Source organism: Onychomys torridus, chromosome 6 (genome assembly GCF_903995425.1).
Source record: "Onychomys torridus chromosome 6, mOncTor1.1, whole genome shotgun sequence".
In the NCBI taxonomy this organism is placed as follows: Eukaryota; Metazoa; Chordata; class Mammalia; order Rodentia; family Cricetidae; genus Onychomys; species Onychomys torridus.
This window is the reverse complement of record NC_050448.1, coordinates 128292813-128319372: the sequence shown is the minus strand read 5'-3', so window position 1 is coordinate 128319372 and position 26560 is coordinate 128292813. Positions and strand designations below refer to the sequence as shown.

The window sequence follows — 26560 nt, the reverse complement described above, 5'->3', positions numbered from 1 at the left end:
AGAGTGACCTTTTTATATAGAATACTCAACACAAAGGGGAAAAACTATATAAATAAGGAGGCAAACACAGGGCATTCGGTAGGATAAATGGTCAAAATTAGAAATGAAAGACCAAATACTAGGCCAGAAAAAGCAAAACAAGTTAACAAACTGAACACAGTGGGTCAGAATTAACAAAGCAACAGTTGAAGCTAGAAATGTCCAGGTTTGTTAGACAGACGATTCACACAGTGTGTGTGGGAGGGCAGTAATGAAGGCGGTGTCTGAGGAAGCTAGCTAACAGCTGTGTGTAGGAAGAGCTGGAAAGGGAAGAGAGGCAGGAACAAACAAAAGCCACCACAGCACAGAGGCGCGTGAAGCTGGAGGAGGAAGTACTCGAGAGCAACTCCAATTTCAGAACACACACTCAAGTATCCTGCAGATGGCACCCGGAGCTGCACAGGATATCCACTGATGCCTCCTAGACACCTGTGTTTCCCCTGCAGTCTATCACATGAGGTCAAGTGTGGAAGTTCCCTCAGAAATATGTGAAAGTGTCAGATTTGGGGAGACTTCAGGTTCGGGGGTTAGAGCAACAGGCACTGCATCTATAGTCTGCTGAGACACTGCAGCAGGAAGGCATAGGCAGGAGAGAAACAAACCAGACGGCAGCAGCCTTTAGTCAAGGGAAAAGGAGGAATCAGAGAGGTGTTCCTTAGGGTTACACTTCATACTGCTCCCATGACCACCTAGTTACTGTCTTCAGTACACAGACATACCTTTCGGATTCAATTAGCTATTTAAATCACGTGCACAATTATACCAATCTCTACAGAGGATTGTACAATAAAGCGAGATAATGTATATTAAAAGAAGTCTAACTATAAATGCTGTAACTATAAAGGAACATTTACCATACTAAGCTAAAGACAAAACCATCTTTTGTTAAATTCTCTTTGTTAAATAAACAAACAGTATGAAAACAAAATTGTCTGAATCCCCCAATTCTTGTCTAGAACAAAGGCTGCATAGATAGAGCTACAAACAAACATCGAAACAGAAATAACTTCAAAAGAAATCCTTCAGAAACTCAAGGACAAACTTGCCAAACTCAGGATACAGATGAATACATGCTATTGCCATCTTCTACTTCTACAGGCTCCAAATCTTACACAAACCACAGCAACATGTCCTAATGACTGACTCATACGACGGGACTGTGTATCCCAAGTAAAAGCTGCTGGGAAACCATGCAGTGAGTCTCTGGGCAGAGGGGGAATCCATGCAGTGAGTCTCTGGGCAGAGGGGGAATCCATGCACAGTGAGTCTCAGGGCAGAGGGAAACCATATACAATGAGTCTCAGGACAGAGGAAAGCATGCACAGTGAGTCTCAGGACAGAGAGAATCCATGCACAGTGAGTCTCTGGGCAGAGGGGGAAACTGTGCACAGTGAGTCTCAGGACAGAGAGAATCCATGCACAGTGAGTCTAAGGGCAGAGGGAAACCATATACAATGAGTCTCAGGACAAAGGAAAACCATGCACAATGAGTCTAAGGGCAGAGGGAAACCATACCATATACAATGAGTCTCAGGACAGAGGAAAGCAGGCACAGTGAGTCTCAGGGCAGAGGGAAACCATATACAATGAGTCTCAGGAAAGAGGGAAAGCATGCACAGTGAGTCTCAGGACAGAGAGAATCCATGCACAGTGAGTCTCTGGGCAGGGGGAAACTGCACAGTGAGTCTCAGGACAGAGAGGGAAAAGGTATAAACCAAAGGACTACCTGAAAAGGACCCACTGACAGAAAAAAAGAACTACACCTGCATATTTACATAAGTTAACCTTCTTTCCAGACTTAATTTAAAAATAGTAATATCATCTGGTTGCTTTGACTTCTAGATGGAATACAGGTATTGAGTTGTGTTTTTGTGGTTTTCCAGACTAAAATGATGTTTACATAGAACATAGCAGCTTTGTCTCTCAAGTCATGTATTGTGTCCATTATACCTCTACAGTGCTTTATTCTCTCTCTCTCTTTTGTCTGAATCCTGCACTGGTCCCATTATATTAGCACTATGCCATAAATGAAGAAAACTCTGCTTAGTCTGGTAAAGTTACAAACAAAATTACCACAAAAAACAGGCTTCAAACTCCTATCTCACTACAAAGCTGATCACATCCTCCCCTCCCTCAAGGGCACTGAATGAATCAGCCTTAAAATGAGACATCTGTATCTTCTGTGGTCACTCCTTTGGTAGCAGTGAAACCAAGCTAACCATAATAAAGCAAAGTTCATGGTCTGGGTAGAGGTATCTGACTCCCTACGAGTAGGAAATGTCCCACTTTAGGGATATTCAGCAAAAGTAGAGCCCATTTTTCTACAGAGAAAACATAATGCCACACACTCATCTTGACAGGCACCTTGCAGCTTGCACACATACAGTGAATCTAAGCGCTACTACCAGCACGGCATTCCCATGAAACGTACAAAACCGAGAATGCCGAGGGTGGGTCTGCGCAGCAGGAGGCAGTAGCAACATGAAGGACCCACAGACATCCCTGCCACTCTGAGCACAATAGAGCCCAGTGTTAGCAATTTACAGCATGGCATCTGTCACCGACCAGTTTCATGTCAGGGGTTTTAGTTTCCTTCTCTACTATCTGGTTTTTCTTGTTCCGGATTAGCTAAGGCTATAGCCTTCCCAAGAATCTGGTGAATAAATCAATAAGCTTTTGCTGGGTGGTGGCACATGCCTGTAATCCTAGCACTCAAGAGGCAGAGGCAGACAGATCTCTGTGAGTTTGAGGACAGCCTGGTTTACAGGACAGATTCCAGGACAGCCAAGGCTACACAGAGAAACTGTCTCAAAAAAACAAAACAAAACAAAAATCAATAAGCTTTCAATCAATCTTTTTTCTGATTTCAGGTTAAAATAGTAGTCTACTGTAGTGGATAGCCAACCCAGCATTGGCCTGGAAGTTCCAACCCCCATTGAGGCTTCAGTAATGATCACGCCCACAAGGCGGGGCAGAGGAGGGAGCAGAAGACCGAGGAGCAGGAGGAGGTGGCTCTCTTGGTTTGGGACGCTGGATGCTGGAGGTAGACAGAGCAGAGTTCTCCAGAGAACACCGCCGGACTGTGCTATACCTTTGCAAGACCCTACAACCTATCCCTTCATTTGTAAGTTACCCCACAAAATAAACCTCCCTTTTAACTACGTGGAGTGGCCTTAATAATTTCACCAATATCTGGCGCTCACGTGGGGCAAATTCCAAAGGCCCAGGTGGCTCCCTCCCTCAGCCTCCTCCCTGGCTGGCGGCTGGAGGCTGGCGGGTACCTAAACCCACCTGCAAAGTTCCATTTAACCAGGGGACGCCTACGCGGTCCCATTCCCGAAAAAGGGCACAGCTAGTCCGGTCTCAGTTCCCTAGCTTAGCCCCTAGACCAGCAAAAACCGCTGTGAGTGAGGCATTCCCACTCCTCCCTGAGTGCCGGCTCCCCGCCACCTTGGCTCCTGCCTTCAGCTGCCGCCAGCCAAGGTCACCAGCAGGCCTTGCTTTGGAGCTATACCAACGCCTCCTGCTGGCTGAAAAGTGCTACTGCACCACCCAAAACCACGGAAAGGTAAGCTTCTTTCAAGTAAAAGTACTTGATAATTTTACACCTTAAAACTGACTAACAAATTTTGAATAATTCTTGTAATATGGCTGACAACATTACCTCACAAGAATTTAAAAACCTTTTTGCCTGTATGATGAATGACATTTTCCTGGAAATATACGACCTCCCTAAGACATATCTGGCCTGTACCATTTTGACATTCATTGTAATAATTCACACAGTGTTCAAACACTGGTTTAATAGTAAGAACAAAGATGAGTCATTATTGGGACTGATACAGGCTTTAAAAGTTAGCAATGAAGGCTTACAGAAAAAGATTCTGTCTATGCAATCTGCTGACCAGGACTTACATAAAAAGATTCTCTTTCTGGAATCTGCTAACCAGGATTTACAGGCTTTAAAAGATAGCAATGAAGGCTTACAGAAAAAGATTCTGTCTATGGAATCTGCTGACCAGGACTTACATAAAAAGATTCTCTCTCTGGAATCTGCTAACCAGAATTTACAAAACAAGCTTGTACCCAAAATTGCTTTTATTGATAATAAATATGAGTATTTAATGGATAGAACACTAACTCTCCAGAGTGAAGTTGTAGCTACTCAGACACTATATAAGGAAGAAAAATTATCATTACTTGATAAGATAAGGTCCATGGAATCATGTATTTCAGAAGAACATAAAAACTTCCATGATTCCATGAAAAATCTGGAATCCCTTACAAGAGAGGAGGTTTACTCCCTGGAACAGACCCTAGGTGCTCGTTTACAAGCCCTGGAGGAAACTCTCAATAAACATGACAAGGGACCTAATAAGCAGAAGGGCAAGACCATACAGGTTGTAACATCTCCAAATGGCTTTCATACATGCCTTATCCTGTTATCATCCATGAGAAGCCAGCAGATGACACTAACCCTGAGCCATATATGACATATACATTACAACCAATTTCAACAAAGGACTTTAAAAATATAAAGGAAGCAGTAGTTACATATGGGATACACTCCACATATGTAAAACAGATGTTAAATTCATGTTCTACCTCACATAGAATCATTCCAGATGACTGGCATCAGTTAATTTCAGCTGTTCTAGAATATAGCCAGCAGTTACAGTGGAAAAGCTGGTTGAGAGAAGAGGCAAGAAATTTAGAACAACAAGGTAAACTCAGAGGTTTTGAGATCTCCCAAGATCAAATACTTGGTGAGGGATGTTTTGCTGACAGGAATGTACAAGCCATTTATGATGAGCATACAATATCCCTATGCCGTACAGCAGCTCTAAATGCTTGGGAAAAAATTCCAGAACCTGGAAAAGCAACTGAGGTATACACAAAGATATTTCAGGGACCACATGAACCCTTCACTGATTTTTTACAAAGGCTGAACACAGCTATAACAAAAGCTGTATCAGATAAAGAATTAAGAAAAGTATTAACTGAGTCCTTGGCATTTGACAATGCTAATGCAGAATGCAAAAGAATACTTACACCATTAAAGATCAGATCAGCTCCTTTGGAAGAATGGATTCAGTATACTAATGGTGTTGAATCTCTTAACTACAGTAATGAGGCTTGGATAGGAGAGACAAATCCAGAGGTGAAAGAAGGCCCCGTGGTACCAAATGTTTTAGATGTGGTACACCAGGTCATATAAGTAAAAACTGTACATGGGGTAATCCTAGAAGTAATACTCCTTCTAGGAATAGCCTAAACAGGAGACCCCAACCACCTCCTGGATTATGTAGAAGATGTGGCAAAGGCCAACATTGGACCAGTGAGTGCAAATCAAAAATAGATATACGAGGCAACCCTTTACTGGCGGAAAATGCCTCAGGGGGCCTCTTGCAGGCCCCCAAATCAAATGTGGTAAGAACATTCCCAGCCACTGTGTAAGACATTCCTCTCCAGGACAACTGAATGAACCAATGCCTATTGTAAAAACCAATACTGCAATGGATGATAAAACAGCTCTGACAGATGAATCACAGTTTACAAAGAACACAATAAAACAAATATTTTGGCAGACTTCCATAAATGAACAAAGACCAAAGCTTAGAATTCCAATTAATGGCTTGGTTCTGGAGGGCCTGGTAGACACAGGTGCAGATGTGACTATAATTACACCAAAATCATGGCATCCAAATTGGCCTCTTCAAGAGGTAGATGTCCAACTTTTAGGAATTGGCACCCTATCTCAGATAAAACAGAGTTATAGATGGGTTGAATGCATAGGGCCAGAAGGACAGAGAGGAAGGCTGAAGCCATATGTAGCGAATGTAGCAGTAAATCTATGGGGCCGAGATCTGACAGCCAAGGCTACACAGAGAAACTCTGTCTCAAAAAAACAAAACAAAACAAAAATCAATAAGCTTTCAATCAATCTTTTTTCTGATTTCAGGTTAAAATAGTAGCCTACTCAAAAACAAATAAATAAAATGAACAAAACAAAACAAACAAATAAAAACACTAAGGAAAGCATTTAATAAGCAACACTAAATAACCACACTTATCAAATCCTATTACCTTAGTACTTCATAGCTCTAATATTTACTTTGCCACCATGGTCCTAAGTTAACATCTACTCTACACTTCACAGTATGTCCAACAACAATAAAACTGAAATCAGGTTTCTTTACCTCTTTCAAAAGCAACTCACCTGAGAGTTGTGTTTCCTGGGTTTCAAGTTAAACTTAGTGGAGATGGCTTACCTGTCAGGAATGCCTAGCCTCTTGACACTTCGATAAACAGAAAGGGTATTTGCAACATGTCGGTAATTAAACCAGAACCGGGATGTGCACACCTAGAATTACAACAAAAACATGATCGCATGATTGTCTGAGTCAAACTGTGGATTACAGGACTATTTCCCTAGAAGTCTATATAGAAACGCCTGAAGAAAGCATTTCAGCCAGGCTTAGAAACATCAAAGAACCTTCAATAAAACTAATGTCCCTAAAGAGAGGCTTTTGTAACTGATATTAAATTAAAAAATCACCCAGCTGAAGAGAAAACAATATGCACAAAATTTAACCAAATACCAAATAAACACAGTTCAACTCCATTTCTGTGCATCTGTAATATCCCTATTTCTAAAAGATTCAATTCTTTAGAATCAGAGAAAATGCCTATAATCTCCTCACAAGCTAGCTGCCCTCCGGATGTAATATCTGTTTCTTAATTTAATTCTTTCATTCATTGTGGGAAGTGAGACGGACACAAAATAAAACTTACAAAATGGCCTCATAAACACATGAAAAGAGCTATGTTATAAAGTTATTGAACAAAAAAACTACAAACGAGTCAACCAAAGTTTTCACTTAAAATAAAGATCACTAGAAATATCAAGGATACTAAAGAGGGTCTGGAGAGATGACTCAGCAGTTAAGAACACCTACTGTTCTTGCAGAGGACAGAGGTTCAGTTCCCATGACCTCAGGAAAGTAGTTCACAATCACCTGTAACTCTTGATTCAGGAGAACCATTGCCCTCTTCCGGCCCCTATGGGCAGTGCACTCATGTACAAACCCATACTCAGATACACACACACACACACACACACACACAAAGAAAAAAATCATTTTTAAGTTACTAGGGAAAGCTAAGTTTTGGAATTCTAGTTCCAAGGAGACACACAGAGAGATTAAGGTCGGTTAGTGTATCTCTCATGCACACGCCTCCCTCCTGCCACATGCCTGAGGCCACGGTAGGAGTAATAAATCTGAAGGCAGTATGGGGCTCTTGCCTCTACATACCTGTTGTGGTTTCTTTAATACTTAGAGTGAATTTTCATCCTAGAATGCAACTAAACCAGACTAAAATTTCTGACCATATTAAAATATATATAACTCAGTATGTCTGAAAATGTACATATTTACATAATTTTTAGGTATGTATTCATGACTTTTCCAATAGAACATTGTCCAGCAAAAAAAGAAAGAAAAAGAAAAAAGAAAACAAAATAAGATAGATAAAATCACTGACAAAAGCCAGCTGTTTCCCTGAGTTTTTAAATTTAAAAAAAAAAATGTATAAAACAACTTATAAGAAATTAACCACAATGAAGGCCAAGATTTCTACTGCACTTTATGCAGAACTAAAGGCCATTTATGTCAGCTCTTTATTTAATAATTGTAAGAAACTGTCCTCACCTTCAATAGCAAATTATCAGAGAATAGAAAATTAACAGGGAATATAAAGAACATTAACAGGAAAAAAATAGAGACAAGGAAACCAATTTCATATAAATTATTAAGTATTCACTGAATGGAGTACATGAGGACATGCACTAAAGGGGTGTCTGTATAAACCATTTGTTTATTATTAAATATCCACCAACTGGAGTACATGAGGACATGCACTAAAGGGGTGTCTGTATAAACCATTTGTTTATTATTAAATATCCACCGACTGGAGTACATGAGGACATGCACTAAAGGTGTGTCTGTATAAACCATTTGTTTTTCAAGAGAGGAAGTGGAATACAACGTGACTGCACCTCCTGGGAACTTCTAAAAGGACACAAAGAAACTACACAGACACTACGGGACAACGGTGATGAGGGGAAGGTGCAACTTCAGTTTAGATCCTTCAGCCTGTTTTTCCTTCCTGTGAGGAGGAAATGCCCTCGTTTGTTTGTTTTATCAAAACGGGGTAAAAATGTTTACCATCAAACAGATCGGAGCCAAAATAGCATCCTACTATTTTGTTTCACTTATCTCTCATCCTCTACTCATGAGTAACGGCAAATTAACTCAAACTGGGAAACAAACACAGACTTTGGAAAACAGGAGTAAGAGCGCTAACATGCTGCACTTCTTGTACTGGAGGGAGACAAGGGGGAGGGTGTTCATGAAGAGGTAGATGTGGAGAAGGTGGATGTAGCCTGTAGATGTCACATGCCAGAGTCAATTTCAGGTGTCACATTCCATCATTCTCTGCCTTACATTTTGAGATTAGGGCCTCTCACTGAATCTGGAGTTGGCTAAACTGGCTGGTCAGGGAGTTTCAAGGACACACTAGTCTCCACCCGGCCCCCAGTGCCCAGTTCTTGTGTGGATCTGGGAATCTGACCACTTTACCAACTGAGCCATCTCCACTGCCCCCTACCTGGTACTCTCAATGGGGCCTGGGCAAATTTTAAAATTTTTCATTTAGAAAGTACAATTTATTGAGGTCTCACTAGTGCAGCAGAATTTCTCTGTCACCCTGATTGTCATCTGGAACCCAAGTCACTGAGGCTTTAATGTACGTGTAGCCTAAGCTAACAGCTCTAAGTTCTAAGGGGAGCTGTGTGCCAATGGAGGGTCTGTCTGCACACTGGCAGCTATCCAGTGCCCATCTACGAATTCTCCTCAGTAATTGCTATTGGAAGAGCCCTCACTTTCCTGTACAGTAATCTCTTCATTTCCAGCAGGTGTGTCACAGCCTGGGTCTCAACAACTGTCATGTTTGCAGTCACAGAAAACCTCTCTTCTGTCTTCAACATCTTTTTGTTCAGTCCCTCCACAGTCCCCTGAGATGGGAATCATACTCAGGGTTATCCCATGCTATCCTTTTCCACATGATCAAATTAAAACTGCATTTACACAAACATTCACCACAAGTGCACCTTATTTCTAGTGACCTGTAGATAACCCCATGCTTTTAGGAAACAGCCCTGAGCAAGCTCCCTGGGAAGCCATGGGGAAGCCATTAATGTTCTCTTCATGTTATACTTTGGATGTATTTCTCCAACTCCACGACAGTCCCACCATATTCCTACAAGTCCTGGCGCCAAGTGCCCTTCCTTTGTCAGCATGAGCTGACGGTGTTGACACAGTCTCTGCTCCTTTCTTGGCCCTCACCCTCCCCTTACCTTTCTCTTAGTTGTCCCTTGCTAGCATTTAAAAATGATCCCCAGATTTCATGTAGTCAAACTTTAGCCCCCATTTTCACATAATGGTGAGATTTGGAGGTAGAACCTCTAGGCTGTAATGAAGACTAGCTAAGGTCATCAGGTCGGGGCCCCACAACAGCATTAGTGGCTTCATAAGAACAAGATCCAGCCTAGCTAACTTCCTGCCTCACCCGGTGATGCCCTTGGCGAGATAAAAGTGCAGTGAAAAGGCCACCGCAGACGCAGAGAGGCTGGCGCCAGGTTAGTGCATGGACTTTCCAGCCTCCAGAGCTCAGAGCTAAACAAGCCTGTGTTTTTTCTATCAGAGAAATTCAGATTTTCTTCACAGCAACAGAAATTCTAGAGTCAACAACCTCTGCCTTTTGTTGAAGCACTTCATCTTTCTCCTAATCATCTGCCATAAAATGAGACTCTGGTGGTAAAAATTATCAATGCACAGAAAAGGTAAAGTTATGTGTATTCTATTTAGGGAACGAAGAGCACAAACTCATAAATCCATATATATTAAAGATATTAATTCACACTATGCAGGGGATGGAAGGTAATGAAAAACCAGGCCAGGAAGCTAACTTTGTCCAGAAATGAAACTATGCAAATTCATACATTAATTTCCAGCCCAGCGATCAAAAAGAAAAAAGCTAATGAAATATGAGTTGAGTTGAGAAAGAGAAGCCCAGCCTTCCTGGAAAGTAACCATATCACAACTTCAAACTCTGAAGTTGAGAGATTGATCCTCCTGAGCAAAACCCAGTCAAGCTCACAAACGTGCATGTTTAAGAACACTCAGGCAGATGTGGTGGTGTTCACTTACAACCCCAGCTTTGGAAAAGCTGAGGCAGCGCTGATAGACATTTGGGGCCAGCCTGGGCTACAGAGTGAGCTCTTCGATCTCAAAAACAAACAAACATCCAATATAACTCTGAACAAAATAATAAAAACTTAGTATCTCATATCCACAAACTAAAGGATATATTGAAACACAGAAAACATTACAGTATTTGGAAAAGATAAAAAAAAAACAAAAACCTATATAACCACCAACAAGGAAAGAGCCTATGACAAGGCAACATAAAAGAACAGACTAAGGATAGCCCCAGTTACAGAAACAATAATAGATAAATACAGAAAAATATATCTCTATGCTGTATATTTCTCTTTTCTCCATGAAGAGAGAGGGGTATCACTAAACAGAGATTCTGGAATATGGGGCATGAAAACATTCCCTCCCTGTCAGACGAGGTAAAATTCACACGTGTATTTAGTCTGTCTCTTTTACATCTTTCTGTATGATTTGAATTTTCTAGTTATCATTTTGCACACATAAAATCAAGTATAAATCAGCCTAAGGAGAGTATTAACTAATACTACAGAGAAATTTAATTATTCATTTCAAGCATTAAAAATAATAAATCAGCCTAAGGAGAGTATTAACTAGTACTACAGAGAAATTTAATTATTCATTTCAAGCATTAAAATAATTCTGTGTTTTGTGAGTCAACAACAGTACCTCAAATGCAGTCTTTACTTACAAATTACCACTTATAAGAAAAATTAAAAGTAAGAAATATTAGTGACTGTTGTCAACTTTAAAAAAAAAAAAGGTCAAAAAAAGAAAAAGAATTGCTGACTTACATATGGTGGTACACAACTGTAAACCCAACAATCAGGAAACGAGGCACGGGCACCAGGAGTTCAAGGCCATACTGAGGTACATAGTGAGTTTGAAGCCAGCCTACATAAGACCCCATCTCAAAGAGAGACAAGGTGGGATGGGAGAGAACAGAGAATGGGAAAGGGAGGTAGAGAGAGATAGGGCAGGATTTTCTTTTTTCTATCAAAATTTTTATTTTAAAAGATAAATTATATTTTCAAAAATTTAATTCACAATTCATAAAAGTCTTGAGATACATATCTAGTATGAGCAGCAAGATATATCTTTAAAGAGCATACTTACCAAAACAGCCCAGTTGTTTGTATGGCCACTTCTAAAAAACTGTTCTGCTTGATCCTACAGGCCAGATAAAGGCAAAATGATTCACACATACACACAGTTTAAAAAACATGCAATTCCCCAGAATAAAGAGTGATAAACGATATCGAGGGTTCATGGGCGTTTTTATTATAATCTTTAGATTTATGTGTATGTGTGCTTTGCCTATATGTATGTGCACTAAGTGCATGCCTAGTGTCCACAAAGGTAAGGAGATGGCATTGGGACTGGTGTGGTAGTTGGTTTTGAACCACCACGCAGGAAATGGGACCGAACCTGGGTCCTCTGTTCCTCTGGAAAAGCTTCCAGTGCTTTTAACCACTAAGCCATCTCAAGCTACTCGTGGACTTTAACTGTAATAGCAGTCATGATCAGTTTATGAAGATATTGTATTTGACCTTACGAACAAAATAATCAAATATAAACCAGGAACTACTTGCAGCCAAGTCTGAGGACCTACATTCAATCCCTGGACTCATATGGTAGCGAACTGATTTCCATATGTTGTCTTCTGACCTCCACAAGCATCCCATAGCACAAACACAGAAAAACAAACACAAATTAATTAACTAATGTTAATTAATTAATGTTAATTCATGTAGTTTCTAAAAGATACTGTTTCAGCACAAAAAGCCCTAGTTTAAGATACTGAGAAAAAAAGCCCAAACCTAGAAATCTGGAGATCAAAGCTGCAGTCTTGCTTGAGACACTAATTAAACAAAGAAGTCACATTTTACTCTTTCTGAATGGGATCTGTCTGTTTAAAACATTTAACTAAGTTATCGTTTAAAACCACAGCCTCGCACCACCATTTTCTTTACCACGACTTATTTTCACCATTGTGCTTCTCATCTCCTTGGGAACCAATAACTTATTGTGTCCATTACAACCCCCTCTTCCAGCAGAATCTAGTTCTAATGGGACAGGGCCTTTCATCAAGTAGATGCACAATTGTAATCCAAACTAGGAATACAGTGGACTTTGATTAAATGTTCTTGAATAAATGAATATATGGTTCACATGACTTTATGCCAGTGACAAAAGCTAGAATATCTCACAGGAAACTGAAGCCTCATGATGAGTTCATAATAAAAGGAATCACATACAAAACCTGTAACTAAATCATTAAATTTCAAAATTCAGGTTATATTCTGACAATCCCTCTATTAAAATAGTCTCTCTGTGCAATGAGAATATAAGGTGAGATGGTTATGCCAAGAACCTCTCAACATTTAGTTCCACTTTGAGGATAACAATATCCTGAAGATAGCTTTGATCCTACGTATGAGACACCACATCATCTCCCTACTTCCTCAATCCAAACAGAATCAGCACCCTTGAGCTTCTGCAGCTTCTGCCAGTCTCCTTAACCCCAGGTCACTCGATGAACACTACCTCTGATTCTCTAAGGTCTCTGCAATATGACCACCCTTTAATACTGGTCACCACGTTACATACCAATGGTCGGAAAAAGAAAATGTGCTAAAGCACCCATAAACACCGCTGAGTTTTTCTTTCAAGTTTTCAATTGCTGAAGCTATTCTTGCAGTATGTCTACTGAAGGACTCTTTGTTTTAAATAGATTGCTGTCCAGTTGAATAGTCATACATTAGCAAAGAGCCCACCACACAGTCTACAAAGCCACCAAATGTGGTTTAATTGTAACAAGAGGATATGACTTTGTCAGGGAATGTCTGCCTATCTAAGTGACATTTTGGGTGAATACCCAAAGGCTGAAAAAAAAAACCAAAGACAATTCCAGACAAAAAAATCTGAGTCAATGGAGGAAGGGGTCCCAGCGGTTTAAGAAACTGGTTTAATACACCTTGACATTTAAAGAGGGGAGCAAGAGATTTCAAGAAGGGGGCCCTGTGGGTCGTGACAATGTTAAGGTACATTTGAGAGGCACGATCAGGTTAGCATTTTAAAAGTTATTCCTACGACAGCTTAGAGAACAAACTAAGAACCGGAATAACTCCGGCCCCAGTTAGGGAACAGCTGCAATCGAGGTGAGAGATAAAACTTGGCACGGCGTTTTTCAAATGTCCCGGGCCAGCAGGACAAGCAGGTCTGGAAGTAATGCTAGAAATCCAAATCCCTTCGCTGGAGGGTCACTGGTAAATCATCGGAAAGGAGTCGGACCTGTGGCCTCGGAAAAGGGAGGGCGGGCCGGGACACAGCACCGTGACCGTGTGGTCCTAGGGAAGCAGCCGCGCCTGTCAGCGGAGCGGAGGATGCGGTCCTCCCGGTCACAGGGGCCTGGCCCGCTTCACCGGGCGTTTTAAACGGCTGGACCGGGCCTCTGCCCCGTAGGTGCTCAGGGACGGCGCACAGCCCGGCGGGGCGCTGCAGGAGGCTTCCCTCCGCGGCTGTGCTCCCCTCCTCACAGCGCTCACAGCCACGACACACGGTCCTCCCGGGGCTCACTCCTCAGCAGTCCGATGCCTACCTCGACGTGACTAGCGGCGGAGCTGCCGAGGGACAGGAGCGCCAAGGCGGCCAGGGTAGCCACCGGCAGGCCGCGCAGACAGGGGGCCGCCATGTTTGCCGGCTTCTCACGCCCCGTCCTTGCGGAGGGGCGGGGCGAGTGCCGTAAAGCAGCGCGCTGCCGTGCGTGCGTGCGTGGGTTGGTTTTGTTGGATTTTTGTTCTGTTTTGTTTTGTTTGGTTTGGGTAGTAGTCTTTTTTTAGTTTTATTTGGTTTTGGTTTTTTGTTTGTTTGTTTTGTTTTTGTTTTTTTGCGAGGAAACATGCACCTTCCTCCCTTCTGGTTCCAGAAACGCTGGGACAATCTAACTGATGAGTGTTTACTTAGCTGTGTTTCTAGGTTTGTTTTGTAAAATAAGAAACAATATTTGAGGAGAAAGTTTTTTAAAGATAAGACGAGAAACCGTGAATCCACAAAATTTGCTATTTCCCTTTTGTACGGTGTTGTCAATTCTTTATATATGAAACAAGCTTTTTATCAAAGGATGATAAATGATCACTGGAATTTATTGACTTCCAACCTAGCAGGGGGGGAAAAAACCTGTGGTTTCAGTGAGAAATGCTGCTTTAAGAGATCCCAGCAGAAATGTAGATGACACCTAACATCTGCCTCTACCTTCTGTAAGTGGGCCCATGCAACACACACCATACAGATGGAGCAAAACACAGTTTCTCTGGTAATTCTGTTCTCTATAAAAAATACATATCTTAAAGTTAGTACTGCGCTATTTTAATTATTCTTGCTTGGAATATTATCTTGGTTTTTTGAGACAGGGCCTCATGTAGCCCTGCCTGACCTAAAACTAGCTATTTAGAGCCTGACTAGGTTTGAACTCACAGAGCTAGGTATTTTAGTCTCCTCTTTGTTTCACACACACACACACACACACACACACACACACACACACAGACACACACAAGCTTTTACTTTTAGATTTATTTATGTGTATGAATGTTTTGCCTACAATGTGTGCGCAGTGCCTGCAGAGGTCAGAAGTGGACAGACATCAGATCCTCTGGAACTAGAGTTATAGATGTTTGAGCCACCACGTGGGTACTAGAAACTAAATCCCCTGTCCTTTGGAACAGCAGCCAACACTCTTAACCACTGAGCCATCTCTTCACTCCCTACAGAAACTTTTGTAATCAATGCTTTTCCCCTCGAATTTTGTGACTTTTCCCAGGCTATCAGAAAAGAAATGCTAACCGTAGTTTTACTGTTGTCATTTTTAAAAAAATCTATTAAGTGGAGAAAAAAATGACATCTTTTAAAATATATTTCCAATGTGAAACTGTGTCTTATTTATTTTTATTTTCTAATCAGTGGTTAAAAATTTAATATTCACAAAACTATCAGAAAAATTTAAGCTATAATTAGGTGTTTTCAACATCTATTAAAATCCTTATTAGATCTCGGTTTTCATTATGTAAGAAATACATATACACATCTATAATAGTCACTATGAATTCAGATGTACAGGTTCTCTTTTGTGTCCCACTAGTCTGACATTTTTTTAAGTTTAATTTATTATGTATACAGTATTCTGCCTGCATGTATGCCAGCATGCCAGAATAGGGCACCAGATCTCATTATGGATGGTTGTGGAGCACTATGTGGTTGCTGGGAATTGAACTCAGGACCTCTGGAAGAGCAGCCAGTGCTCTTAACCTCTGAGCCATCTCTCCAGCTCCTCTTTCATTATTTTAATAATAAAGATTGCCTCATTATCTTGACAATAAAGGTTATTAAAACTTTCACTTGTTTATATTTTTTATTAAGAAAATTTTTCCATTCATTTTACACACCATTCAAAGATCCCCCTCTTCCCTCCTCCAAACCCCCAGCCCCTCCTCCCCACACAAGAAGACAAGGCCTCCTCCCATGAGGAGGAACATCCAGTAAAGACAAGTCCAAGCCCCTCCCCCTGCCTCAAGGCTGCACAAGGTGTCCCATCATAGGTAGTGGGCTCCAAAATGCTCGCTCATGCACCAGGGATGGATTCTGATTCTACCGCCAGGGGGCCCTCCAAGCAGATCAGGCTACACAACTGTCTTGCCATGCAGAGGGCCTAGCCCAGTCCCATGCGGCTCCACAGCCATTGATCAAACTTTCATGAGTTCTCACTAGTTTGGTTTGGTCATCTCTGAAGTTTTCCCATCATGATCCTGATGCACTTGCTCGTAGAATCCCTCTTCTCTCTCTTTGGACTCCTGGAGCTCTGCCTGGTGTTTGGTTGTGGATCTCTGCATCTACTATCAGTCGCTGGAGAAAAGCTCTATGATGACAGGGTATTCACCAATCTGATCACTGGGGCAAGCTAGTTCAGTTCAGGCACCCTCTTCACTATTTCTAGTAGTCCATGTTGGGGTCATTCCTGGGGATTCCTGGGATCTTCCCTAGCACATGGTTTCTCTCTATCCCTGTGATGTCTCCCTCTATCATGGTATCTATTTCACTGCTTTCCCACTCCATCCCTGTTCCAGCTCGACCATCCTGTTCCCTTATGTTTTCATTCTCCATCCCCTACTCTCCATTGCCCACCATTCATCCCCAGGGCGGTCCATGCGTCCCTCTTTGGGTCTTCTTTGTTAGCTAGCTTCTCTGGAGTTATAGGTTGTAATCTGGTTATCCTTTGCTTTACATCTAGTATCCACTTATGAGTGAGTACATACCATATTTGTCCTTCTGAGTCTGGGTTACCTCACTCAGATGATATTTTCTAGTTCCATCCATTTGCCTACAAATTTCATGATGTCATTGTTTTTCTCTGCTGAGTAGTACTCCATTGTGTATATGCACCACATTTTCTTAATCCATTCTTCAGTTGAGGGGCATCTAGGTTGCTTCCAGTTTCTGGCTATTACAAATAATGCTGCTATGAACATTGTTGATCATGTGTCCTTGTGGTATGATTGAGCATTCCTTGGGTATATGCCCAATATTGGTATAGCTGGGTCTTGAGGAAGATTGATTGATTCCCAATTTTCTGAGAAACCACCATACTGATTTCCAAAGTGGCTGTACAAGTTTGCACTCCCACCAACAGTGAGGAGTGTTCCCCTTGCTCCATATCCTCTCCAACATAAGCCATCTTCAGTGTTTTTTATCTTAGCCATTTTGACAGATGTAAGATAGTAACTCAGCGTCATTTTGATTTGCATTTCCCCGATGAGTAAGGATGATAAGCAATTCCTTAGATGTCTTTTGGACATTTGAGATTTTTCCTTTCAGAATTCTCTGTTTAGCTCTATAGCCCATTTTTTTATTGGATTATGTGGTATTTTGATGTCTAGTTTCTTGAGTTCTTTATATATTCTGGAGATCAGCCCTCTGTCAGATGTAGGGTTGGGGAAGATCTTTTCCCATCCTGTAGGCTGTTGTTTTGTCTTAATGACAGTGTCCTCTGCCTTACAGAAGCTTTTCAGTTTTAGGAGGTCCCATTTATTGATTGTTGCTCAGTGTCCGTGCTACTGGTGTTATATTTAGGAAGTATTCTCCTGTCACTTGTTTTTACTTTTCTAGTCTTAATAAAAATCTGTGAATTGCCTTTTGACTCTACAGTATGTTTTCTTCCATTTCTTTTTCATGTTTTATGTTGTGGCTCAATATTAATTAGTAATACTAGTAGGAAGCAGCAGTTACTATTTTGTTTTTGTTTGAAAATTAGTGGGTTTATCACTACACTGTTTTTATTTTAAATTTTTTTCATTTTACATATCAACCACAGATTCCCCCCCTCATCCTCCTCCCACTCCCCCCACTCCTGCCTAACCCTCCCATCCTCCGACTCATCCCCCATCCCTTCCTCCAAAAGGGTAAGTTCTCCCTTGGGGGATCAGCAAAGCCTTGTACATTCAGTTGAGGCAAGACCAAGCCCCTCCCCCCTGCCTCAAAGGTGAGCAAGGTGTCAGACCATAGATAAGAGGATCCAGAAAACCAGCTCATGTACCAGGGATAGATGCTGATCACACTGCTAGGGGCGTCTCAAACAGACACAGCTACAAAAAGGAGGAGGAGGAGGAGGAGGAGGAGGAGGAGGAGGAGGAGGAGGTCTTCATTTTTCATTTTTTTTTTCCATCAAACCTCTGCTTTCCAAGTACAGGCTATATCTCTCTTACTTAGGCATCAAGACTATGGTAGTTAGAATGTAATTGGCTCCGCATAAGCTCATAGACAGTGGCACTGTTAGGAGGTGTAGCTTGGTCAGAGTAGGCTTTAGTTCCCACTGCAGTGGCCAGCCTGCCTCTACCACTGAAGTAGTTACATCATCACCTGTCCCCAGGTGCCTTCCCACCTTCAGCTATGTGACATGCACACCCCTTAAAAGAGTCTGTGTGACACAGTCCTCTCTTCCTTCTCTTGCTCTTGTTCTGCTCTTGCCTGTTTTATCTGTCTGTCTGTCTACCTCTCTCATGTACCCACTACTAGAGGGCCTTTCACTCTTACACTCCCCTCACCCCACCCTGCCCTGCTCCCCCAATAAACCTCTTGCACTAAGTCCGTTGCATGTGGCATGCTCTCTAAGGGGCATACCTTCACAGGACCCCCAGGAGGTACCCCTTTTGCTGTGTTTTTATCCTTTCAGTAAGTATGGCTTTGGAGGAAGTGTGTCACTGTGGGGGTGGGCATATATGCTCAAGCCACACCCAGTGTCTGAGACCACTTCCTGTTGCCTGTGGATCAAAGATGTAGAACTTTTAACTTCCTCTCTAGCACCATGTCTGCCTGCATGCTGCCATGTTCCACCATGATAATGGACTGAACTTCTAAACTGCAAGCCACCCAATTAAATGTTTTCCTTTATAAGAGTTGCCATGGTCATGGTATCTCTCCACAGCAATAGAACCCTGACTAAGACAGGGACTGGGGTATTGCTGTGATAGACCAGACCATGTTTTTCTTTGAAGGAATATGGACTTTGGGAGTGTGGATTAGAAAAGCAGTTGAATGATTTAAGTACTGCTTAATGGGCCATACTAGTAGGAGCATGGAAGACAATGGTGCTGAGTGTGATTTGATAAACTGTAGGTCCTGGCTCAAGAGGTTTTGGAGGAGAAGAATTTTAGTACATTGCCTAGAGACTGTCTTTGTGATATTTTGGTGAGGAATGTGGCTTCTTTTTGCTCTTGTCCCAAGAGCCTGCCTGAGGATAAAGTGAAGAGATTTGGATTAATTACATTGGCAGAGGAAATCTCAAAACAGTCTAGTATTAACTCAGTCATATGGTTAGTAGTGTTCACTCTTATATGCAGATTTAAAGTGGAAAGGAGCAAGCTGAGCAAGAAAAAATTTTAAAAAATGTGAAATTTGAGAAGAGAAGCACCAGGAAGGGAGATGGAGATAAGTCCTGTGTTCAAGGAGATAAAAAATATATATATTAAGAAATGGAATAAAGGGATTGGTGATCTCAGGGCAAGATCCCACCTTGTGGAAAGGAATGAAAGAAAAAGTTAGAGCTGGGTGTGATGGTGCACACATTTAATCCCAGCCCTCAAAAGGCAGAGGCTGATGGATCTCTGAGTTGGAGGCCAGCCAGGTCTACAGATCCAGTCTCTGGACAGCCAAGCTTAGACAGTGAAGGAAACCATAAAAAAACAGAAAGTTGGTGAAGATGTAATTGAATGAGGGAACTGTGTTCCAGCCCCAGTAAGCAACAGAACTTGGCAGCTTTGTCCACGTGGTTAAGGAGTTAAGGATAGAAGAAAGGGGCTATGGAATTTGCCTTCACAACTGAGGAAAGCCACTGTGACCAGGCATGTGGCAGGGATGTCCCTGAATGGAGGCTCAGAGAGGCCACTGAGTGAAGCTGAGAAGTTGAAACCTGGAATGCCTTGGAGACTCCAAGATGTTGGAGATGCCAGAGTCATGGGATACCTGCCAAGGAGAGCAGCTAACAGGGAATGGAATTAGCCCAAGAGAAAGATGTGTGTTGCAGTCAACAAGGCTGAAAGCAGTTGGAGATCTGAAGAGCATTTTTACATGGAGATGCAGAGTTTGGAGTTTTCCAGCTGGTTTTAATCTTGCTTTGGTCCAGTATTTCCTTACTATGCTTCCTTTCCTAAGTTTTAGAATAGTAATGTATATGCTGTGTCATTATATGTTGGAAGTATGTGATCTGTTGTTGCCAGATCCTAACGGCTCCCTCGGTGGAGGGAGTGAGAAGGTGTAGAGTCAATGACACAGATACTAGAAATTAGGTGAAGGCAAACAGCAGACTTGTTTATTCAATAATGAAGAAGGCCTTATATACCCTCCTCCCAGCACCTAGGCTGTGTCCCAATCTGGTAACATTGTGTCGTTGTCCTTCATTGGCTGGACATGGTCAGGAACCCTGACAGCAATTTGGTGACATTGCATGGTCACCCCTCATGAGCTAGGGACAATTAGGAACTCTGACAGTGCCTGTTGCTAGGCCCTCAGGCAGACTCCAGGTTGGCTCATAAGGAAATACATTATATGCATGCCTTGACAACTGGTTTGAGCCAATTTCCTCAATCATATGGGCCTGTCCTACTACAATGTTTTTTAACTTTTATTTTTACAGGTGATTGCAGTTAAGAGATCATATGAATCTCAGAAGAGTCTTTAACTTTGGATTTAAAACATTAATGAGGCTATGATGAACTACGGGGGCAGGGAATTGAATGTAGTAGTTTGAATGTAATTGGTGAGATAAGCTCATGGGGAATGGTGCTTTAGGAAGTGTGGCTTTGTTGAAGTAGTGATAGACTTGTTAGAGGAAGTCTGTCACTATGGGGTGGGCTTTGAGGTCTCATATATGCTACACCCAGCGTTTCAGACAACTTCCTGTGGGTCAAAATGTAGAACTCTCAGCTTCTTCAGCACCATGTCTGCCTGTGTGCTGCCATGCTACCTGCTATGATAACAATGAACTAAACCTCTGAACTGTGAGCCATCCAATTAAATGTTTTTCTTTATAAGAGTTGCCATGGTCATGGTGTCTCTTTACAGAAATAGAATCCCTAACTAAGACAAAAACTATGACAGTGGGGTTGGGGAGATGGCTCAGTTGGCAAGAGCACTTGATGTGTAAGCACAAGGACCTAAGTTGAAACCCCAGCATCCAGGTAAAAAGCTGAGCATGGCATCATATACCTGTAACCCCAGTACTGGGTAAGAAATGGGGAATGAAAAGGATCTCAGGGCCTCATTGGCTACTGGCCTAACCCAAAACAGTGAGTTCCAAATTCAGTGGGAGACCCTGTCCCAAGGGGATGAGGTGGAAAGTGGTAGAAGACCTGTAAGGTCCTCCTCTGGCCTCCACAGTGTGCACACATGTATGTGCACATACAAATATACATGCATGCACATACTAATACCAAGTAGGTAGGTAGGTAGGTAGGTAGGTAGGTAGGTAGGTATATACAGGTAGGTTAAGTGGTAGGCAGGCAGGTAGGTAGATAGATAGATAGATAGATAGATAGATAGACAGATAGATAGACAGACAGATAGATAGATAGATAGATAGACAAGACAGATATGTATGGCTATATGTGTGTATATAATGGATGTGGCTGTAATATTCTTTCTATCAAAATATATTTACTGGGCATCAGCAATGTACCATACATTATGTCTGACATGAGCAACACAAGAAAGAACATAAACTGAGCAGGTTCCTGACCTCACAACCTAGAGGAGCTAGACACTAATGACAGAAGCATTTAACTGAGTATAAAAGACTAACAGGCATTTGTAGAGGAAGATCTAACCACTTAAGAAAAGCCAGACTATGTTTCCCAGTGGAAAAGTATCAAGCTGAGATTAATGTGTTAATGTAGCAAATATGTGAACAGAAAGTGTCAGAACAAGCACAACAACCAGTGTGCACACTCCACAGTAGAAAGGAGTTTAGCTTAATGGAGGACTACTAGAGTGACAACAGACTTCAAGTCCAAAGAACAGAACACAGGCTGTTACTAAGGAGGCTGTGTCACCTGTCCTCAGGGCTTTGAGGGTCCAAGGATGAGTTTTGATGTATATCCTGTGAGCCTGGAAACCTTCACAATGGGAGTGATCATACCAGTTCCAATAACAAGAATGATTACAAACAGAGCATTTGGAATACTATTGCTACAGTCCAGACAATTGTGGTTTAGACAAGAGTGTTAAATGTAGAGGTAATGAAAAATGGCAAGAATCAAGAAGGGCTTTAAAGTAAATTGCAACCAAAAGAACATAGTGATGGGTTATATTTTGGAACGAGAGAGAGGCCAATTTTAGGAGGGTACATATGCATACATCCATTTATAATTGTGCAAGTGTATGTCTGTGGGTTCTGTAATAGAGACCAGACAAAATCCACAGGTGTCATTCCTTAGGAGCCACCTTGTTTTTTGAGACAAGGTCTCTCATTGGCTTGGAGCTGGACAATTTAGATAGACTGACTGGTCAGTCATCCACAGCAATCAGCCTGCTTCTGCCTCTCAGCATTTGGGATTGCAACCATACAGCACATCTGGCTTTTTATGTAGGTTCTGGGGACTATACTCAAGTCAAGAGAAGACTCAATATCTTTTGGCTATCTGACCTGTCCAAATGAATGCATCATCCTACCATTCTTTCAACACTGAGACCACAGGAAGAAGTGTGGGTAAAGTCTGGGTTAAATATTACCCAAAGCAATTTGGAAGACAAATGCACATACATCCATTAAAAATACTTTTGTGACTACTAAATAAACATTACAAAATAAATGCACAAAAGGGATAAGTTTAATCAAGACCTGTAATCAGAAGGTTATCTTCTGCCCACCAGTTCCCAAAAAATCACTCAGAAACTTATATTAATTATAAATGTTTGGTTAATGGCTCAGGCTTATTAATAAATAGCTCTTACATTTAAATTAACCCACTTCGATTAATCTATTTTTTGCCACATAGTCCATGACTTACTGGTTCTCTGGCATCTTGTTCCTTGGGCAGCTAGCTGGCGTCTCTCAACTATGCCCTTCTTCATCACTGCTTAAACTTATTCTGCCTAGCCATTGGCCAAAACAGCTTTATTTACCAACCAGTGAGAGCTACACATATTTACAGTGTACAGAAAGACCTTCCCGCCGGGCAGTGGTGGCACACGCCTTTAATCCCAGCACTCAGGAGGCAGAGCCAGGCAGATCTCTGTGAGTTCGAGGCCAGCCTGGGCTACCAAGTGAGTTCCAGGAAAGGCGCAAAGCTACACAGGGAAGCCCTGTCTCAAAAAACCAGAAAGAAAAAAAAAAGAAAAGAAAAAAAAGACCATCCCACATGAAGAAGCAATCTCAATTTCTGAAATTTTCCAATGTGCTTTTTACCATGTAGTTTAATTGCCTCAGGCAAATCTGTTTGCTGCAACAATCAGAATAAAAAGTATTTAACTAAAGGTTGTCATATCTAACAGCCAAAATATTTCTTTGAGCAGGATTAAATCCAATAAAAGGGAACTGTACATATACAATGACATGCAAACAGAAAGAAATAAAGCAGGCTTGGATTCCAGTATATCTGCACCATTTCTCAGTCTGATTTTGATATTGAATCACCTTTGGTTCCATTTGTCTTGGCCTGAAATGCTTTCCCCCCCATCTTTTCAATGCACTACCAAACAGTGGTTTGTGGTTCCTCCATAACCCACTTCCATCTGACCTTCTAATTAGGTGCAGACTGAACTATAATGCAAAAGGAGATCACCTGCCCTTCAAAGTCTTCTGTTTTGAAGCCTTGTGTTGGTACTCAAATGCCACAGTGACCTGGACATAGAGTCATGGCAAACTCTTTAGCAATGGAAAATTGTTAAAGTCCTCCCATGTTAACCAGGAAGCCACTGCTTCTCTCAACACAAAGGTGACTGATGGAAAATTCAGTTCTCCGTGAGCTGAGAATTCCCTACAGTTGCAATTTATTTTTCTTAATTTATTTTTATTTTTATTCAGTAGTACATATTCTAAATATCCTTTGCAAGTCTCCAAAATCTCAGGAACATTTAACATTTCTTTTAATTACACCATGTCCCATGAACTGTAAGACATCCTGAATGCCTCTTCTATGGTGGTTTAAATGAGAAGTGCCCCTGCAGGCTCAGGCATTCCAACACTTGATCTCCAATTGGTGTGCTATTTGGGGAGGATATGGAACCTTCAGGAGGTTCAGCCTTGCTGGAGGAGCATGTCCCTTGGTGGGAAGGCTCTGAGAGTTCTCTCTCTCAGCTTTTGTTTATGTTCCCACCTGCCTACTGCCATGCCTTCCCTGACATTGCAGACTCTCCCTCTGCAGCCACAAATCATCTTCTTTTATAACTTGCCTTGGTTATGGTGTTTTTATAACATACACACACACACACACACACACACACACACACACACACACACACACTCAAATAATCACCACCACCACCACCAATAACAAATAATATCAATAAATGAAATTTTGAAGTTAACCATTGGTGCATGTTGGTTGTGGAGGTGCCTCCTCTTCCATCCTCACCAAAGGAACAATTCCAAAGAAGTTGTCCACTCTTTCACATCCATCACATCTTACGGGTTTCTACTGTAGCACCCATGGCACTAAGACTGAAGGCTTTGAAGCCAAGAGCAGCAAACAACTCGTTCACTGTGTATTCCTAACACCCAGGAAAATGTTCAATGCCAACACGTTTTGGTTAAATCAGTAGTGAATGTGTTTCAAAGAGATAAAATACTTATAACATGGGAGTCTGAGGGAGAGTTGCTGTGGATATCACTCTGTATAAATAAAATACTGTTTGGCCAGTGGCCAGATAGGAAGTATAGGTCGGACAAGAGAGAAGAGAATTCTGGGAGGTGGAAGGTTGGGGCAGAGAGACACTGCCAGCCGCCGCCATGACAAGGAAGATGTAAGATACAGGTAAGCCATGAGCCACGTGGCAAAGTATAGATTAATAGAAATGAGTCAATTTAAGATAGAAGAAGTAGATAACAAGAAGCCTGCCATGGCCATATAGTTTATAAGTAATATAAACGTCTGAGTGATTATTTTATACATGGGTTGTGGGACCATGGGGGCTTGGTGGCAACTGGAAAAAAAGCTCTCCAACTACAGAGAGTGTTTAGAGTCCTTACTCCTTGGCATCCAGTGAGAGCTGTTTCATTCATGAAAGTTGAGGAAAATTCCATTATTGATACATGTTATATGAATTTCAAAATAATTCTTGTCCTCTGTCCGTTGTTTATTTGTTGTGGTCCTTAACTTTGAACCTATAAAAACAGAACTTCAGCCAGCATGGACACTGGCTCTGCTTCTCCTCAAGGTCAACAGCAAGACTATTTCATAAGCTTTTGGTGGATTGACTACCAAAGGTCACAAATCTGTTCCCTAATGCAAGCCCCAGGCAAGGAGACTCTTCAATCATGATGTTATTTTACGGTTTTTGTTCTGCAGTCTAAATTTAACATCTTAACTGCTTCATTCAGCTGATGGATTAGCATGTGAGAGGAAAATGTCTGATCACTGAACTAGATTTGCACAAAGCAAGCAGAGAGTAGAAACTTCTGGTGCTGTGCAGCTGGGGGTGCAGGTACAAAAGGGCGGAGAGATGTAAGTTATTTTTCTTGAAAAAGTTCAAAATACCATTCTCTGATGAAAATGATATATGTTCTTCATAGAAATTTTATTTCCTATCTTTGCCCTGCAAGATCCCACTCATCTTCCAACTCTGTGCTGAGGCTTATAAGGAAGTATTGACCTAGGTTAGACTGCCCTGGCACATGGTGATGTCACCCTGTACCCGCCCTTTATTCAACTCATCATTATGTAATTAATTAATAATCCATGTGATTGTCTGTTTAATAGCTGCTTCTCTGCAATACTTAGAAGTTCTGTGAGGGCAGGAAGTCTATTTCTTCCTATGTTCTTGGTTCCTAAAACATTCTTTGCCCAGAGTAGATAACTAATGAATAACATGAGAGTGAATGAGAATAGAATGCCTATACTTTTTGTGTGCAAATAAAAATAACACATTTTCAAAGATGATTTCTTACTTTTAAAACATTATTCTATGAAAAATTTTCTGGTTTTCTCACTTAGTAATGTTTAGATTATTCAATCACTCTATTTTAAATGTCTTTTATTATTTATTTGTTTGTTATTTATTTATTCATGTGAATGGATGCCATGGTGTACATGTGGAAGTCAGAGGACAACTTACAGGAGTTGCTTCTCTTTTTCTACTATGTGGGTTCTGGGGATTGAATGTAGGTTGCCAGATGTGGTTGCCAGATGTGGTGGCACCTTTAACCACTGAACCATCATGTCAGCACTTGATTTTAATTAAGAAGCTTAGTGGATGTCTTAGTCACCGCTCTGTGGAAGTAAAGACACCATGATATCTTAGGAAAGAAAGCATTTAATTGAGGGTTTGCTTACACTTTCAGAGGCTTAGTCTATTACCGTCACAGCAGGGAACTCAACAGCACACATGGTGCTGGAGCAGTAGCCAGGAGTTACATCCTGGTCTGCAGGTTGAGAGAGAGACTGGGCCTGGTGAGGACTTCTGAAGCCTGAAGCTCTGCCTACTGACACACTTCCTCCAGCAAGGCCACACCTCCTAAT

At 41.6% G+C, this 26560-nt stretch overlaps 1 protein-coding gene across 1 annotated transcript in view; it reads right to left on the bottom strand.

The window, feature by feature from the left end:
• Window positions 1-14064, bottom strand: part of Pigk (phosphatidylinositol glycan anchor biosynthesis class K) — an 85381-nt gene extending 71317 nt beyond the window's left edge. The window contains exons 1-3 of the mRNA XM_036189363.1: window positions 13939-14064; window positions 11454-11507; window positions 6312-6403 (exon numbers count right to left, since the gene is read on the bottom strand). Of these exons, the coding sequence (XP_036045256.1) occupies window positions 6312-6403; window positions 11454-11507; window positions 13939-14031 (239 nt within the window). The 5' untranslated portion in view covers window positions 14032-14064. The remainder of the gene's footprint in view (window positions 1-6311; window positions 6404-11453; window positions 11508-13938) is intronic.
• Between the last annotated feature and the right edge of the window lie 12496 nt (window positions 14065-26560).